The sequence below is a fragment of the Varroa destructor genome, unplaced genomic scaffold, assembly GCF_002443255.2.
Source record: "Varroa destructor unplaced genomic scaffold, Vdes_3.0 BEIS01000002.1, whole genome shotgun sequence".
Taxonomy (NCBI): Eukaryota; Metazoa; Arthropoda; class Arachnida; order Mesostigmata; family Varroidae; genus Varroa; species Varroa destructor.
The window spans coordinates 10,138,907-10,154,784 of record NW_019211455.1 but is presented as its reverse complement, the minus strand read 5'-3'; the positions used below and the strand labels follow the sequence as shown (position 1 = coordinate 10,154,784).

The window sequence follows — 15,878 nt, the reverse complement described above, 5'->3', positions numbered from 1 at the left end:
AATGCAATTTATAGTAAAACTGAATGTGGGTGAGAAAACATTAAATTAATTGGGGTTTAGTTCGTAAGACGTTGCATTATATGCGATTATATTCCGGCTACTGCGTTGTAGCTTGCACGCGTATATTTAAAGTGAAAGATTACATTTGAGCCGGTGCTCGCACAAGAGTTCATTACGTTACAAAAGCATATACAAGGTTGACTTTAGAAGCCATATCTTGAAAAAGCAACAGACACAAGTAATTTATACACAAACTTACATATGCGCATATTACCACAATTTCCATGGTACGCGGACGCGAATTCTGTCTTATAGCACCCGGAAAACCAAAATGACTTTCTAAAAACTTATAAAAAGCCTATTTCTACTTTCTAGAACAAATAATATGTTGCAAATCCCAACTTATAAATATTCATTGCAAAGGCGCAACTCTGATCATTAGCTGTGCATTAGTTCGAACATTACGCCTAAATGTTTCGAGTTTTACTGGTTACGAGACATTACTGATACGGTTAGGTCCCAGCACGAACGAAGTATGTCTATGCTCGGATTCGAACCTAAACCGTTACTTTGCACCTGATCTCTCAAATGTATTCTAATTTAGAATTTTGATATAGAATCATGTTGAGGAGTAACTTGATATATATATACGCATATGGAGTTTTAATATGTACACGCATGCGGAGTACCAAAATCGTCTCGATAAAGAGATGTGTCCTACAGAAGAAAACCTGTTTCATAGGACGCTGCTAAAGAAGCTTCATTGTAATAATGACAGTTATAGCAAAATGTAGTACACATATAAATATGATAATAGTTCATATAAACTTATCTAAATCCTCTTTATCGAGGAATAATGTTTTGCAAGAAAGAACTACTTTATAGCCCTATTAATTTTTCTATGATGCAGAATCTCTCAACAAACTCACATAGATATGTTTGCATGAATACGTCTTTTCGGTGCATTTATAAGTTTCTGTTGTCAGCAACACTTGTGTTTACGTTCACTTTAATTTTCCTAAAGACCTCATAATTTACCTAGAGTCAATATTTTGTGCTCTTTCCGTCAATAATTGAACACTGTAGATGACTGCGTCATGGCGACGCTTGCAACTAAGTGGCGAATATTTGAAACTCTGAAATAAATAATTGTATGAAAAAGAACTCGCATGGTTTCTTTATAGCACTGATTTATGATTATATACATTTATTGGAAATTCACAGATTTCAGCTTTATTATACATAAATAAAATGTATGTCGTTTTCGTGCAGTTAGTGGACCCGTTAGTAATTTATATTTTTTCTTCGCAAGGTCATCTACACGAAATCTATTAATGCTTTCGCGGTCGCGCGATTGTGGAAAAGTTTCTCGTCATTAAATTTTCCTCATTAACCGCTCACAGAATTCAGTAGTTTGCCACACAACAAAATGTCGCTTAATGTAGATCTTCCCAGCAATTAGCTGTTCTAGTTTACAATCGCTTTAGTAGTAAATACTTAGAATGTGACTAAATACTGCACGAAATGAGTACGGAGTAAAGAGGATGCATAATTAAAAAGTAAAAGATAGCGAAAACTTTGCAAAGTGTCAAACAACCACGTTCGTCTTTATCACCGTCATTAAAATTGGTTCATGTTTTCAAATTTATAGGAGACTTTCTGTAAGGTCGGCACTTGGTAGACTTCTAGGAAGTCTAGAAAAGGGTAACATTCGGCACGGACAAAGGTTTTGAATAAGCTTGATGCATTTTTCTTTTTTGGACGAGGCATTTCGTGTCAGTACTGAAATTCGGTTTAGGCACATCTTTTCGCCCGGGCTTGGGCGTGTATGAGGGCCTTAAAGGCCTGTAATACGATTCGAAACCCAGTGGTTGGGACGACTTATTGTGGTTGTACATGAACGTGGTCATCTTTTTCCTAATGTCCCCTAATAATCCCGGTGTCAAGTCACTACAAGTTTTGATACATTCTTGACTTTGTTAAGATGCACTTTAAGCTAATCGATCGATTTCGGTTATTGTTCTTTGCTACGCGTTTTTGAAGGAACGCAGCTCATAGGCACAATACCACACAACCCATTTCAAAGCAACAGTTTGCGGTAAGATGAGCATATATATATAGCAATAGTGCGTTCCGTTCAATTACTTCATAGTATCATTTGGTATTGTTCTTCCTTCTTTTTCTGGTTTTCTGTACTTTTAAAGACCTGACTGTCGTTTTTTCAAAACGTTAATCCGTCTAGCTACAGGCTTAATCAGAAACGCATCGTATTTCAAAATCGATGAGTTGGATGTGCTAAGCTAAAACAAAAGTATAAAATCGAATCTAGAAAATTTAAACAGCTTTTTTTTGTGGGAAATATATTGAAATCAAAGAGTACAGTATTGAGCCGAAGGAACTTAGAATACTGGAGGAAGTCGTGTAAACCATAACTCTGTTACACTCCGTAAACTTGTTTTGAGTCAAAAAAAATCCATGAGTATGCCCAGGAAGTGGAATCAAAGTGAACGGGGAATCACGTGTGGATAGTACAATGGTATTCAGGTATGAAAGACGTATAAAAAATCGTTTAATATAATATTGATTGTGCTAAACCTGCTTTCGTCGATCCTCTGAGCTCGTGTCATCTGCATATTTTTTAGAATCTCATATCGATATATCATACGAAAACACAAAAGAGCATTTTCAATAATTCCCAACTTTTTGTTTTGTAAAGGCAAGAAACATTCTGATTATCAGTAAAAATATATTGGACATCGTAGGTAGCTAAACTGCGATGATCAAAAAAAGCGAACACCATCCACTTTACCCACACTCCATTATTAAATATATAAGTAAACTTGGTTTATAGATAAGCATGTTCATAGATAAGTATTACTAATTGTACAGCGGAAGCCCTGTATAAAAATGAATACTTTACATTCGTCATTCTGATATGTTTATCATATCTATAGAACGCGATGGATCTGAAGATGAAAGATCGCCAGCACAATAGGTCACACGCTCTACCGCTGTACCAGTTCCGCGGTTTAACAACTTAGCTGTTTGTTGAATGGCTTTCAGAGACCGAAGATGATATCGGACGTTTTCCTTAACTCACTTACGCTAATTAAAAATAACTTCGTTCGTATTACAACATTGTTAATTAATAAGTGGATTGAATATTTACAAGGGCATGGAAGAAGCAAACGAGATGTAAATATTGTAGCTTTACTAACGATACTACTGTGCAATATACACTTATATGTTATCACACATTACTGTAGTAGTAATATGTGGAATATTAATTGTAGAGTTAATGACGATATTGCTATATTGCGAACTTAAACAACACTGGTGTGGCAATATAGTGGAATTCTACATCTCTTTATGCTTTTTCGTTGTCTGACGATGTATTACAGATACTCTGCTAGCATCCATTTTGGCAAACCGGTTCAATAATGCTTTGAAAAACATTTGGATATGCCGTCGACCTGGAAAATCGATTGTTATCGTAATTAATATTACAATTATGATTATTATCCTAATATGTCCTATTATCTACCTTCTGTGCACCTATTTCAACAGAGCGCACATACGCGCACTTAATTCTATTACGATTAGATTAGCCAGTAATGATTATGTCTAGCTTGCCTTCTTTCATCAATAGGGTGGGTACGCAGTTCGGTGGACTACGGAGCATTTAAATGGTATCAATGGTGTCTGTTATTGTGTTTGGCCTTTTTGCCGGAGGGACGACCTTTGAATAGAATTCTACGAACCTCGGCGATATCTACCCGCGGGGGACTTCTTCGGAGTCGCTTCATGCTGCACGGTGCTCGGGCGTGTCGTTGCGGTAGATACTTTTGGAGCAGTTTCATTTTGCATAGGGTCTGCTCACTTCGCATCTCGTATCATCAGTCGAGCTTCACTTTTCCGATGAAGTCGTTGCGGAACGAGCCGAGGTAGAGGTAGTTATCGTGTTCAAGCACTTCGGAAATGAAGTTAATGCGACCAGATGACGCGTGCAGGGATCGTTTGATTGTTCCGGTGGCGTCCAATTCGACGATCATGCCGTATTTTGGTATCTGATCGTAGAATACCCAGCCGTTACTGAAGTATGCAGCTAGCTCGTATAGACCAGTGCTGTTCCAGAGACTTGCAAGGACATGGACAGCTGCGCCGACCGCGTGCGTTAACCGGATCAGACCCAGTTTAACGAATGGATAGCGAGCAAGTAAATCGAAAAGGGTTCGTTGGCTTCGGCCATTGACAAATGCCACCCAATAGCCTCCCGACAGAGACTTTCGGATATTGTCAGGCTCTCCTGGCAGATTTTGAGCGAACACGTCGTATGTGCCCTTCTTCTCACCTTCGAGGTAGTATCGAAGAATACGAAAGTTTCCAGTCTCCGACACCAGCAATGCTTTCCCATCATGTGTCAGTTGAATACCATTCGGGCAAACAAGACCATCAAGAAGAACACGCATGTCGCGTTTCACCGGGTCGTAAGCCATCACTCGGCCAGACGCATCGTGTTCCATAATTGCCCACACAATCTTGTATAGGGGGTATTTGTTTGAACTTTCAGTGAAGTAGATGACACCTTTGGAATCACTCACAATATCGTTAAAAAGTTGGAGCTTTTTGCCTTCGACAGACACACCCCGAGGTATGATCAGGCTGGAATCTCCGCTCTCCGTGTCCACCATATATATGCCGTGATAGGCATCGGCAACCAATAACTTAGTTCCATCATAATTAACCCGTAAACCGAGTATCCGTCCGCAAAGTTCCTGGTCGTACAGACCGTTGCACTCTCTACCTATACGGGTGATCTTGTGGATTCCTGTTCCTCCTATGGCTAGTATGTAACCGCCATACACGCCTGTGTAGATGGTTTCCCCGAAAATATCGAGGCTCTCTGGACCGAGAAACTTTCCACGATGAAGGAATTCCACTGATTCCAAAAGGGTATTCTGACTAAGTCCGCCCTCCAATGGCTGGATGGTGACTTCGTATGGCGTGGGAGAAAATTCGATGCTCCATGGATAGACTGCAATGGCTACCACTAAGATAATATGCCACAGCAACACCTTCAACATGAGGCCTAACATGTTTTTCTGCAAGAAAACGACAACTGATAGTATGCTCAACAGGGTTAATAGGGACACGCTAGATTTAGTTTGCCGTCGCCCATACAGGTAATTTATGGCTCGAAAAACAAATTTATCTTACATCCAGTACTCTGATGGTAACGGAAAAACGCTCTCAAAAGCTTGACACGAATCGTATTTATATAGTGGCCCTCTAAGAGACAGGCATCTGTTCAGCGTTAGAGTTTAAAGCAATTCTTAATGGCAGTACTGGACGTAATAATAGAAACCTTCTTTTGCTATTGTATATGACTTTGTACCCAAATTTGCACGAACCTTGTTTGTTCTTCAATTGTACTGTATTAAGTAGATGGCGTTCTCTAAAATAACAGCCATAGATACAACAAAAGAAATGTAAGTAACGACGTCCAAGCATGTACCACTGAAAAGTTCACTGGAAACATCCCTACCTAACTTCTTTAGGAATTCGACATTCGAATGGGCTTACCAGCCTACGGAACAACGCGTTTACATACAAACAAAATTACAGTGTCACTGCTGTAAGGTAAAGCAACACTAAAAATCTGCAATTATTTCAACTTACATTAATTATCCACAGCGTTTGAACTGTTGGGCCTAGCTAATTGCACAAGAAACAGAAACGCCCAACTCCGCTCCAGTTTTAAGTGTTTGAATTTTCAGTAGCGCATACACTGTTACACATAGTTACCGAAGATAGCAATTTCTTTAGTATAATGCATCTTCCCCTAAAAACTAAAAAACTGACTCTTACCTGCTCTGTCTCGGTAAATTCGCGCGTGAATCAAACAGTCGTAGTTTTCGCACTTTTCTATCAGTATTCCATTTCAGCTTCGATTTGGTATGCTCTCTTTTTTTTCTAGGCTTTCGCGTATATTATTGCTATGTCATTCGTTTGCTTGATACTATTCTGTCGATCACTCTACCATTTTCCGTGCGATCTTTTTTTTATCGTCTTCGATGTTGTCCTGGTCGTTTTGGCCTGATTAGAAATTGTGCCGCGGGATTACCGTCTGTCGGTTGCTACAATATTGGCATCAGTATGAATTCTACAGAAAGCAGTTTAGAATATTGTTGCGTATCCCGATGGTTTGCCGCTGGGCAACTTTATGCAGCTGCCACGGTCACACGTCTATTGGCGGACGGCCCTTTAAGGAAGGGGGGGGGTCTGGCAGGGAACAGGCGAGAGGAATTTGCCGTCGTAGGTTTGTTATTGTTGATATCTGTAGGGCTGAACCGTACTACGGTGCCCGGAGCGGCTGTGGAAAGGGCGAACTCCAGCAGACTCCTCCCTATGGATTACAGAAGCACGGTGATTATAGGGGCCGCAGGGAGTATAGCGGGCTGTGATATCCATGTCTTCTCTGGGTTTGGGGCGGGCTGAGCAACATCATAACCATTTAATATTGTAATTAATAATAGTAATAAAGAGAAGAGCTTCGTATGAATATAAGCTCATTTTTTTATACACATTGAACGAATATTAGTTTAAAGGCCACATATTTCCTAATAGAAGTAAATTATTATTTCCTTGAAATCATTTATTTTCTCCACCTGTGTTAAGCCTGTCTCTAACATATCCAAAAAGAGTCACATTTATCATCAAAGTGTAATAAATACCTCATTGTATAGCTAACGATACTACTTATAATTGAAGCAAAACTTAATAGTACTAGTAGTCAAACATACAATAATCGGCTTAATTGTGAAGCGTTTAATTACAAAACAGATGTCAGAAATATTTCAGTTCTCAAAGGCTTCGGGTATTTGCCCAATAGAACCGATCGGGTTTTTGAAGTCATTCAGTTTACTATTACATCAGCCAGCTGAAATCCAATGCAGTGTCGTTGCGTACATAGAAGTTATGTACGTAGACAAACACATTGACATACAAAACATTCATATTGAATATTATTGTGAGTATAGGAAATCTTTTATAGCACGATACATCAGAACATTTGTTTGCCTGATCAAGCATTCTATGAAACGGTCCATTAAGTTTGAAATCACTACTACTTTACAGTTGTACATTATCTATCTCGAAGATTAATATTACCTTGATATTTATTTCCACAGACGTATCCTTCGATCTTTAAGTGATCACCACTTCGCAGTCTTTGAATATGTACTTTGAAATTCTTTTAGCGAGCCTTTTAAATATAGTCAAAATTCTGCTTACTTCAGTACAAACCAGGGATTTTTTATTTAGTACCTTAGCTTACACAGCATCACGATAAAAAAAATTCGGCAAGAACTGGCCCAGCTAGGGAACAGTACGACCGTGTCTCTGACTTTTCTGAAGATGATATTTATCGTGTCGCATAGGTTACTGTTTATATGTTAAGGAATATGACGTCTCTTCTTGTCAAATAGATCAGATTTAGAAGTGAAAAAGAAGTGATTATTTTTATATGTCGTTTTGAAGCTTAGGTCATATCATCTACTTACGTCGAATATATCATTATTTTCTTAAAAAGAGCAAAACTGTGTTGAATGGACTTTAATTTCAAAACATAGTATAAAAATAGACTTGCTTATCATTGACTTGTCTATTTGATTTGTTTTGCGAAATCGATTGTAGATATTTCACAAAGCTGATTTTAATTTCTGGCGACAGAATACGTGCATTGCGATCTGCCAGGACAAATCGTGTAGGTTTCTAGTTTGCTCAACATTTGTTAAAAGTAAAAAAAAGATTTTTGTTGGTAATTCAATATTTAAGTTCCTTTACTTCACGTGCCGCGATAGTACTCACTCGCGACGTAAAATCTCTGTGAAACGGTACAACGTATGCAGGGAGAGGTGAGTGACACCTTTACAGTTTTTTATTTTCTCCTCCTTTTTTGTCACCTGGGTACCTATGTAAGCCGCTATGATACAATGGTCACTGTCAACATGCAAGAAAAGTCGATTCAAATTTTCACAGTAGACTCAGTACAGAAATTGTTCTCTCTATATATGTGATATATACGAAGCGAACTAATAACCCTTTTTTCTCAATTTCTGCTAATTTAATAAATATAGTTTCGTTGAAATTTACAATATATCCCGCCCATGCGTTCCTACCAAAAGAACGCACACATACCGCGGCCCACAAACTATAGAACTACAGAATATTCTATACTGCGCAACGAATTGTTATTTAATACTATAACTGTGCGGATATGTGTGTGAGTTACCCCACTTTTAACAAGTACATTTTTCCATAAACAATTTTCCTTTGAATAGGAGGGACTGGTGTATGCTTTATGCAGACTCTATATAATCATTTATAATAACCCCTAAAAATTGGAGAAATTTACAAGGTCTATGTCAACGAGCGCAGAGCGCTTACTTTTTCTCTTACCGTTCCCAGTCGATCACAGTATTTCGTACATGAATAGTGTCTGTCGGTGTATATTTTCTAAAACGATTGATTTACATTTGTCGATCTCTGGTCTATTTTTCTGTCCGCCCGCAAAATGTATGCTCATCTTTCATTTCGTCGCCGTTTGTTTCTCGTCATTAATTAGAATTGTTGGTTATAACCGCCAGGTGGCATATACTGGTTTTGAGTTTGCTGGGCGTACATTTGTGGCGCACTTTGTGGCCCTTGCGGACCTGCTTGCATCATTCCCTGGGGTCCTTGTACGCGCATTTGCTGAGCCTGGACTGAATGCTGTAAAAGATGCTTGAGCTGAGGATTATGATTTCCTTGCGGTGCCATGCTTCGCATCTGAGGTCCTGGACCTATTGGCCTAGGGCCTCCCTGGGGACCCATCATACCGCCCAGCCCGCCAACAGCTCCGACCGGCCCCTGGCCAGGCATTTGCTGTTGTTTATATTGCAACTCTTTTTGCTGTGCCGCCTCGAGGTTCTGCTGTAGTTGTTGGATCTTTATTAGATTCTGCTTACGCTCGTCCATTGAGACAAAGTCCGCGCCGGGCTGGCCAGGACCACCAGGCCCTTGCCCCTGCGGTCCACCAGGCCCGTTAGGTCCAGGACCCATCATGCCTCCTTGCGGAACGTTACTACCCATCATATGGGGACCCGAACCCCCCATGCCCATTGGTCCTCCCATTGGTCCATTAGGTTGTCCTAAGCCTTGAGCATTCATGGCAACGTTTGGTTGTTGTGGATTGCCCATGCCGCCCTGTGACGTTATACCCATCTGCCGTTGGGCCATATGGTTAGGCGGATGTGGACCGCCAGCCATGCCAATTTGTTGCCCTATAGGGGTACCGATCTGACTAGCCATCTGACCACCTACATGCCCTTGAACTCCTATTGGCCCCATGGGGCCCTGCTGCATCATGCCAGGTCTTGGCCCATCATGCTGTGCACCCATTTGTTGGCTCATTTGGCTAGCCATCTGTTGACCCATTGTCATTGGAGGGCCTTGCTGGGCCATGTTGGTCATCGGTGCTCCTTGAGGGCCTCCAGGCATCGCATGACCCGAAGGTCCCTGTTGGCCTTGCATCAGCATTTTATTCTTTTGCTGTTGTTGCTGCTGCTGCTGTTGCGCCTTCTTGTGATGCTCAAACACCTGCTTGATAGAGTTAAGGAGCATCTCCTGTTCGTTCGCTATAAGGGCAATAAACGTGTTCGATTCCGCCATATACACGACGATCATCACTTTGATTTCGCAAGGCGGCGTGAGATGAATAAAACCGAGAAAGCCGCTATTGTGACTCATTAATCTGCAGAGATTTTGCAGAGCCTGTTCCGAAGCCAACTGCGGGTTGCCCGGCTGACTGAGGTCCTGAGTCTGGAAATTAAGATAGACACAGCGGGCGGCGTTCTTAATGTTTGGCATGACGTTCATGAGTAGTACCCGAGGAAGCAGCTGGAGCTGCATTTTGTCGGGCCACGTTCCCGCATTCACCTCCGGCTGTTTTGTCGCCTGGTTTACCTACACCCCAAAAGTGGTCATCAAAAGATAATAAAGGTAATGTGGTTAGATATGATATAATTAGCTGTACCAGCTTACCGAAATTAAACAGAAAAAACCAGCTACAGGTAAAGAGTAATTACTAAAGGACATAGCAAAAATTCTAGCTGGTTCAATCTTAGTAAGATCCTGAAAGTAAAAAATAATTTGACTGAAGATTTTTTTTCAGCGCCTTAAAGATTTTCTTAGATAGGTGTTTTATTTACTAGTAAAACGTTGTTAACCTGAGAAGCAATAACACAGTTCAATTTGTATTGAACCCGTTGCTGAGGATTAGACACACGATCGTGGTATTCGATATCGCCTCGCCAAATGATGCGCCTTTGCACAGGAGCGGATTGTTGTCCAGGCATGGGTCCTGGCCCTGGTATAGCACCCTGATTCGGCCCTGAAATGCACATCGCCGTACAAACAGGGATTTAACAACACTAATATGTTGAGCTGTCGACTTCGGCTAGTATGAATACGTGTGTGCAGTGCACGGATACTAATTTAAATGGTTATGCAACTATGCGGAAATATAAAATGGCCAGAATGAAGTTTTGTAGTACTAAATAAAAAGTCAGCAAATAGCCCTTACTTATATATTATGACCAATGTACGGGCTTTGAAATAAACGCAGAAACAACTCAATTTACATTTATTGTTCCCTTAATGAGCTCTGATTTCTGCTTGTAATTGTGGTCTTTACGAAAGCCCTTGCGGAGGATAATCCGCTTCAAACGTAAATCATCTATTTCAGAAATCAGTCTTTTTAATGCTATGATAGACAGGACACTCAAAGCTTTACATCGAATTTTTGGGTCGGGCGAGGCTTCATTGCTGCTGATTTGCCTATATAGAAAGGAACTCGATTTTACTAACTTCACAAGTAACGTAAATCGCTCCAAAAAAGTATGTGTTAGCTGAAATACCCTCATCTAACAGAATTTTTATCAGGATATTCACAAAATGTGGAGCACTAAGTTAGTGGTTTTATAAACGAGTAGACATGTGTTCTAATCTTGAACTGTACATCAGGTGTAAACAAATAGAAATAAAAAAAAACTGAAAATCGTCGATCTCGTGCAAGCGTACATATACGGTTGAAATCAGCTTACCCATCATACTGGGGTTCTGATTACTCATGGGACCTTGGTTGGGGTTAACTTGGTTTGGTGGTACACTTCCTTGATTCATTATAGGAGCTCCTGGACCAGGCCCAATCATTCCACCTTGAGGTCCTTGATTCATGATCTGTTGTTGCTGCTGCTGCTGCTGTTGTTGTTGCTGTTGTTGTTGTTGTTGCTGTTGATTATAAGTAACACCAGGTGAACCTTGATTGCCCTGTTGACCTGGCCCTGGCATAGGCCCAGGGGGGCCGACCATTCTCGGTCGGAATTGCGGGAACTGCCCTTGCGGAGTGGGATTTTGTGGTCGCATGGGAGCCGTGCTAAGCTGACTCTGAAGTAAGGACATGTTCCCAGTGGGTCCTGAGGGTGAAGGTGTTGATACTGGTGGTGACGCATTGTTCCAGTGCGGAGCCCCCACACCGCCCGGGACCACGGGACCAACTGGTGCTCCGGGAGGAAGACGACCACCGCCAGGGCTACGAACATCCGCGTTGAACTGGCGAATATTAACGTTCGGCGGGTTCGCCTGGTTCATTTGCACCATCGGATTCATTGGCGGTGTCGGTGCTTGACCTCGTTGTACATTTGTGCCCGGAGGCCCCACAGATTGCGGACCTGAAAGTACATTGATGCCTCATTACGACTATTCCATGAGTCTACTCGAATTTTGGTGTCGAGCTCATAATTTATAAATAAAAGACGTCATCAATAAGTGCGACTTCGTAATACTAGAGGCGGAGTCAATATTTATATACAGCTATATTATGCTGCATTATAAGTGCAACCTATAATAGTTGATTAGCGAAAATTTGGTCACAGTTGTTAGCGCAAACACACACACTTTGCAAAGGGTAACGGAAAGCAGTCATTGTGAAAGGTCGCTGTTACGAAACGTATACTTATCTTTTTGAGACCTTCAATTCCATTTTTAGAACTCTTCAGTGTAAGGATTTTTATGAATAATGCACAGTGCGTGGTACAAATGCAATTTTACGAATCGCGCTGCATACACTAACCTTGTGCACCAACGGGAGAAGGCACGTTACCGGGTTGTTTGAAAATTTTCGTCTCTCGTGGGGGCGAGCTTCCCGGTGGTGCAGGTCGCTTTTGACCCGGGGCTGGACTACGGGGTGAAGCAGGGGCGAATTTCGTTTCTGGCGGCGGAGTGACAGGCCGTTCAGCCAGCGTGAACCCGCTCGGAAGCACAAGATGTCGCTTGTCCTTGGCATAGTTCTTAGCCAACGTCCCCATTAAATCCCCGCCGGCCTTCTCAAAGAGCTTGCAGAGCTGCGGTATCTTGCGCGGACACACAATGCTTAGCTGAATAGATCTCTCCGCCATTTTTGCTGCCAGCTGCTCGAGGGTCTGGCCCTGAAAGCCGACAGTTTCAAGAACTGGCAGTTGGTACGGAGGGGAATTGCATACAAGAATGCAGTGTCGGGAACCTTCCTTCGACGGTGGGCCCTTGCAAGCTGCAAGGTCATCGAATACCTGCAGCGCAGTTGCTAGTGCCTCCCCAATGTGCGAACACTGTTCGGCAGCGCCACCTCCAAAGAGCAATTTGTCGAACGCCGCTAGAACCTTGCCTATTGACGAAGTCGGAGGTGTTACCGTTACGCATGCTGGTTCCGGTGCCGAATCGGCAGCCGTAAATGCTAACAACGTGTAAGAACAGTTGCTGATTGAATCGTAACCAAAGTCCCTGAAAACATGGTTCAAATAGGAACCCGCATTAGAAATGCTACATATCAAAGCGCACAAGTATAACTGACTCGTTATACTATTAAATATGTACGTCTTGTTCAGTAGACATTGCTGGACACCATCTGTTTCGAAAGGCATTTACCATTAAGATAACTTGTAAGTAAACAGTGTTTTCGCACACAATCTGACTCAAATAGGATTAAGATAACGTTAAGATACACTCTAAATGCAGCGTTTTTAAAACCGTACCTGTCATCAGCTGGTGCACCGTTGAAGAACTCAAGCGTCGGGACAATATAATTGGTCTTAATACTTTCCACGTATGGAAATAGGTTGGCAGTTGCCTCTACGAGAAGCACAACGTCGGAGCCCCAACTCGCTCCGCTGCACTTCTCACCAACCACCATAGTTGATGATATATAGTGGGGAGGTAGAAAAATTCACTACCAGCCCGTCTGGATTATTTTACCTGAAAATTTGAATTACTTATGTATGAGCATAGGTATTATATTTTCTTTAAAAAGAAACCACTACACTAGAGATCAGGCAATAATATCCTGCAAAGCTTTGCCCGGCCCCTTCTTGAGAATTTAAGAAAGAGGCCATAATTAATAATACAACGTGGCTATCCTTGTGTAACAGCAAGGCGCCTCTAATATCACAAATCAGTCGTCACTATTTATATGTAATGACCGTTTGGGAGAGATACCTACTACGTATATTGGTATAAGCTTTGAATGTAGTAAATCTATCGAGAACAGTCACGCTCCAAAAAAGACCATGTATTATAAAGAATTATAAAGAATTTTCCGCTTTGTAGAATTCACTATTTTTCAATCAAAGCATACCTTCGGTTCAATATAATGCAATGTCAAAACGCTTCCTTTTTAGCATCAACTCCTGCTTTACGTAACGACATGTTGAAAAACTCAAAGAAATGGTTGATAATGAGAGTATTAACCGTCATGGAAATCATGTAACTGAGTTGGTCAGTTGGCCGCTAATTAATGCAAACGTTATTATAAACTAAATCATAAATTATAAATACATTCGTTAGGTTTTTTCGATTTATGGCGCCGATTCACCCGACATTTTTTTCAGAAGGTTGTCCTCTAATTAAAAAAAAAGTTTCTAAAGATTAAACAGTTTGTTGTTAATGATCGGGTTCTGACAAACCGGTTTAAAGGTTGCCGAAAGCGAGTATGGATTAAATTAGGATTTCGACTAGATTAGAAAAATTTGCTTAAAAACTGATAGTACTTGAGTCAAGATCACGTTTTTCAACCGTGATATAGCACAAATATTATTGCGATACTCAGTTTAAGTATTTCACGTATTTATTTTACAACATTACTCAACACAACAACTATATATTTGTTAGAAAACTTAGGTTGCCTGTTTATAGACTTCGTCGCATTGCTAACTGAATCACAAACTGATCAAGATACCGAAAATATTTCCCATCGTGTGTCTACAAATGCATCCTCCAAAGAGTTATTTTCACTTTCGAAATACTTCTAATCCAAGCCGATTGCTTTAGACTTATTACTTTCCGATAGCGTATTATTTCTTTTCATACGCACGCGCGTTTCCGAGCATAACATAGATCCATTCCATCATCAGCCAGATTTTTATCAATCAATTGAATAAGCAGGTAGTTATTTACGTTTAGTTGTTTCCGAGGTTCTATATAGGGACCAAGTAGCAATGGGTGAAGGCTTGCTTGCCGGGATCAGATTTCGAAGGCCGTAAAGAGGTGTAGTAATAATAACAAGCGATAACGGACGCTCACCCTATAACACCTTCCCATAATTGGCTCTTTACAAGAACACTTAATCGCACTATGCAGTTCAATAGATTACCTGATGCGTCGGCAGGGAAAGATGAACAAGAGCTTCCGTAAACGCGAACTATCCGATATCCGATTAATTCGGATGCTATTTTCAAATGTACTCGAATCAATCTCTCACGTAATTGCGCTTCTCGTGGATAACTTTGTCTGTTTGAAGCCTTCGCGCTCTTTTAAAATGCGTCGTTTTTGACCCGCTTTCCTTGTACTTAGTTAACTCAGCTTCCACACATTAAGAACTCTAACACTGCTATATTATATACACACAAAACTCAATGCCGCTATTTTCCGCGGCATTGTAAAGACACTCACTTTCTCATCAGCTGAGATTACTATTATGGCGCTGTTTAAAGATTAGTGGTCGACAGTTGTAAATGCGTACAACTGCTCAAACCCAGTTTGCCCAACAGCATGTGGTAGATGTCGAAAAGATCGGATTCTTAAAAACGCCAGAAAGGCACCAGGCTTTAGGGCGGTGACCGAGATCGAACTCACGGCTAGAAAGAAAGGCATACAACGAAATGAAACTACACAAATCGCACGGTCCGTGGTCGTCACCACCAGGGTGTCCCAACACAAACGAATCGTAAAACGATACAGCGTAAACTCCAGCTGCCTTCACTGTAGGCTTGTCATCGAATCACCACCATTAAGATGTTGAACCACAACAGCCCCTCAGGGCGGAGGGAGTCGAGGTGGAAGCCAACAAGTATCGGAGTCACCGTGGCATTGGTCGCGAGCGCTCCAGTGGCCACTGCCGCTGGACGCAGCACGGCCGGCACTCAGCAGCGTAGGAACGAACGGAGTCTACCGCGTTCGACGATAAGGGAACATAAACCCGAGCACCGGTAGCGACGACGGATGCGGCAGCAGCAGCAGCAGCAGCACGACGACAAGTTGAATTGAACCGGTGTTACTAGCTTCCCTAGACAATCAAGACATTTAAACTGACAAAACTGCCCTGTGACACACACAGACACACGGCCATTCAGGCGCAGAATAAGAGGCTTCTCTATATAGATAGCCGGGGCACTGTATGTGATTTCGTAGCGGGGTTTCGAAAGTGTCTTGTATAGGACATCAAATATAAACAGAATGAGCCCAGGCAACGCCACACGAATCAGCAAAGATCGACTGAATGGACTGGCCGTCTGCTACAGCCGGTCGAG

General features: G+C 41.6%; 2 protein-coding genes across 5 annotated transcripts; both read right to left on the bottom strand.

The window, feature by feature from the left end:
- Positions 1–1,173: 1,173 nt before the first annotated feature.
- Positions 1,174–6,008, bottom strand: LOC111245897 (adipocyte plasma membrane-associated protein-like). 4 transcript variants are annotated; one of them, XR_002671516.2, is made up of 3 exons: positions 5,869–6,008; positions 3,762–5,102; positions 1,174–3,473 (listed from the first exon to the last, which is right to left on the bottom strand). XR_002671516.2 is itself a non-coding variant. In XM_022794879.2 (3 exons), exon 3 carries the CDS (start codon positions 5,094–5,096, stop codon positions 3,897–3,899), a length of 1,200 nt encoding a protein of 399 aa, XP_022650614.1. In that variant the 5' UTR covers positions 5,097–5,102; positions 5,412–5,455; positions 5,869–5,962; the 3' UTR covers positions 1,174–3,896. The 4 variants fall into 4 exon arrangements, 3 of the variants coding, with proteins under 3 accessions (XP_022650614.1, XP_086836521.1, XP_022650613.1); XM_022794879.2 differs by adding an exon at positions 5,412–5,455 and having other exon boundaries at positions 1,174–5,102; positions 5,869–5,962; XM_086980395.1 differs by having other exon boundaries at positions 1,174–5,102.
- On the bottom strand, positions 5,869–15,851 carry LOC111245894 (mediator of RNA polymerase II transcription subunit 25-like). Its single transcript, XM_086980379.1, has 6 exons — positions 14,723–15,851; positions 13,110–13,329; positions 12,173–12,858; positions 11,145–11,771; positions 10,269–10,432; positions 5,869–10,005 (listed from the first exon to the last, which is right to left on the bottom strand). The coding sequence occupies exons 2-6, from the start codon at positions 13,265–13,267 to the stop codon at positions 8,623–8,625; spliced, it is 3,018 nt and encodes a 1,005-aa protein (XP_086836505.1). The 5' UTR covers positions 13,268–13,329; positions 14,723–15,851; the 3' UTR covers positions 5,869–8,622.
- Positions 15,852–15,878: the final 27 nt, after the last annotated feature.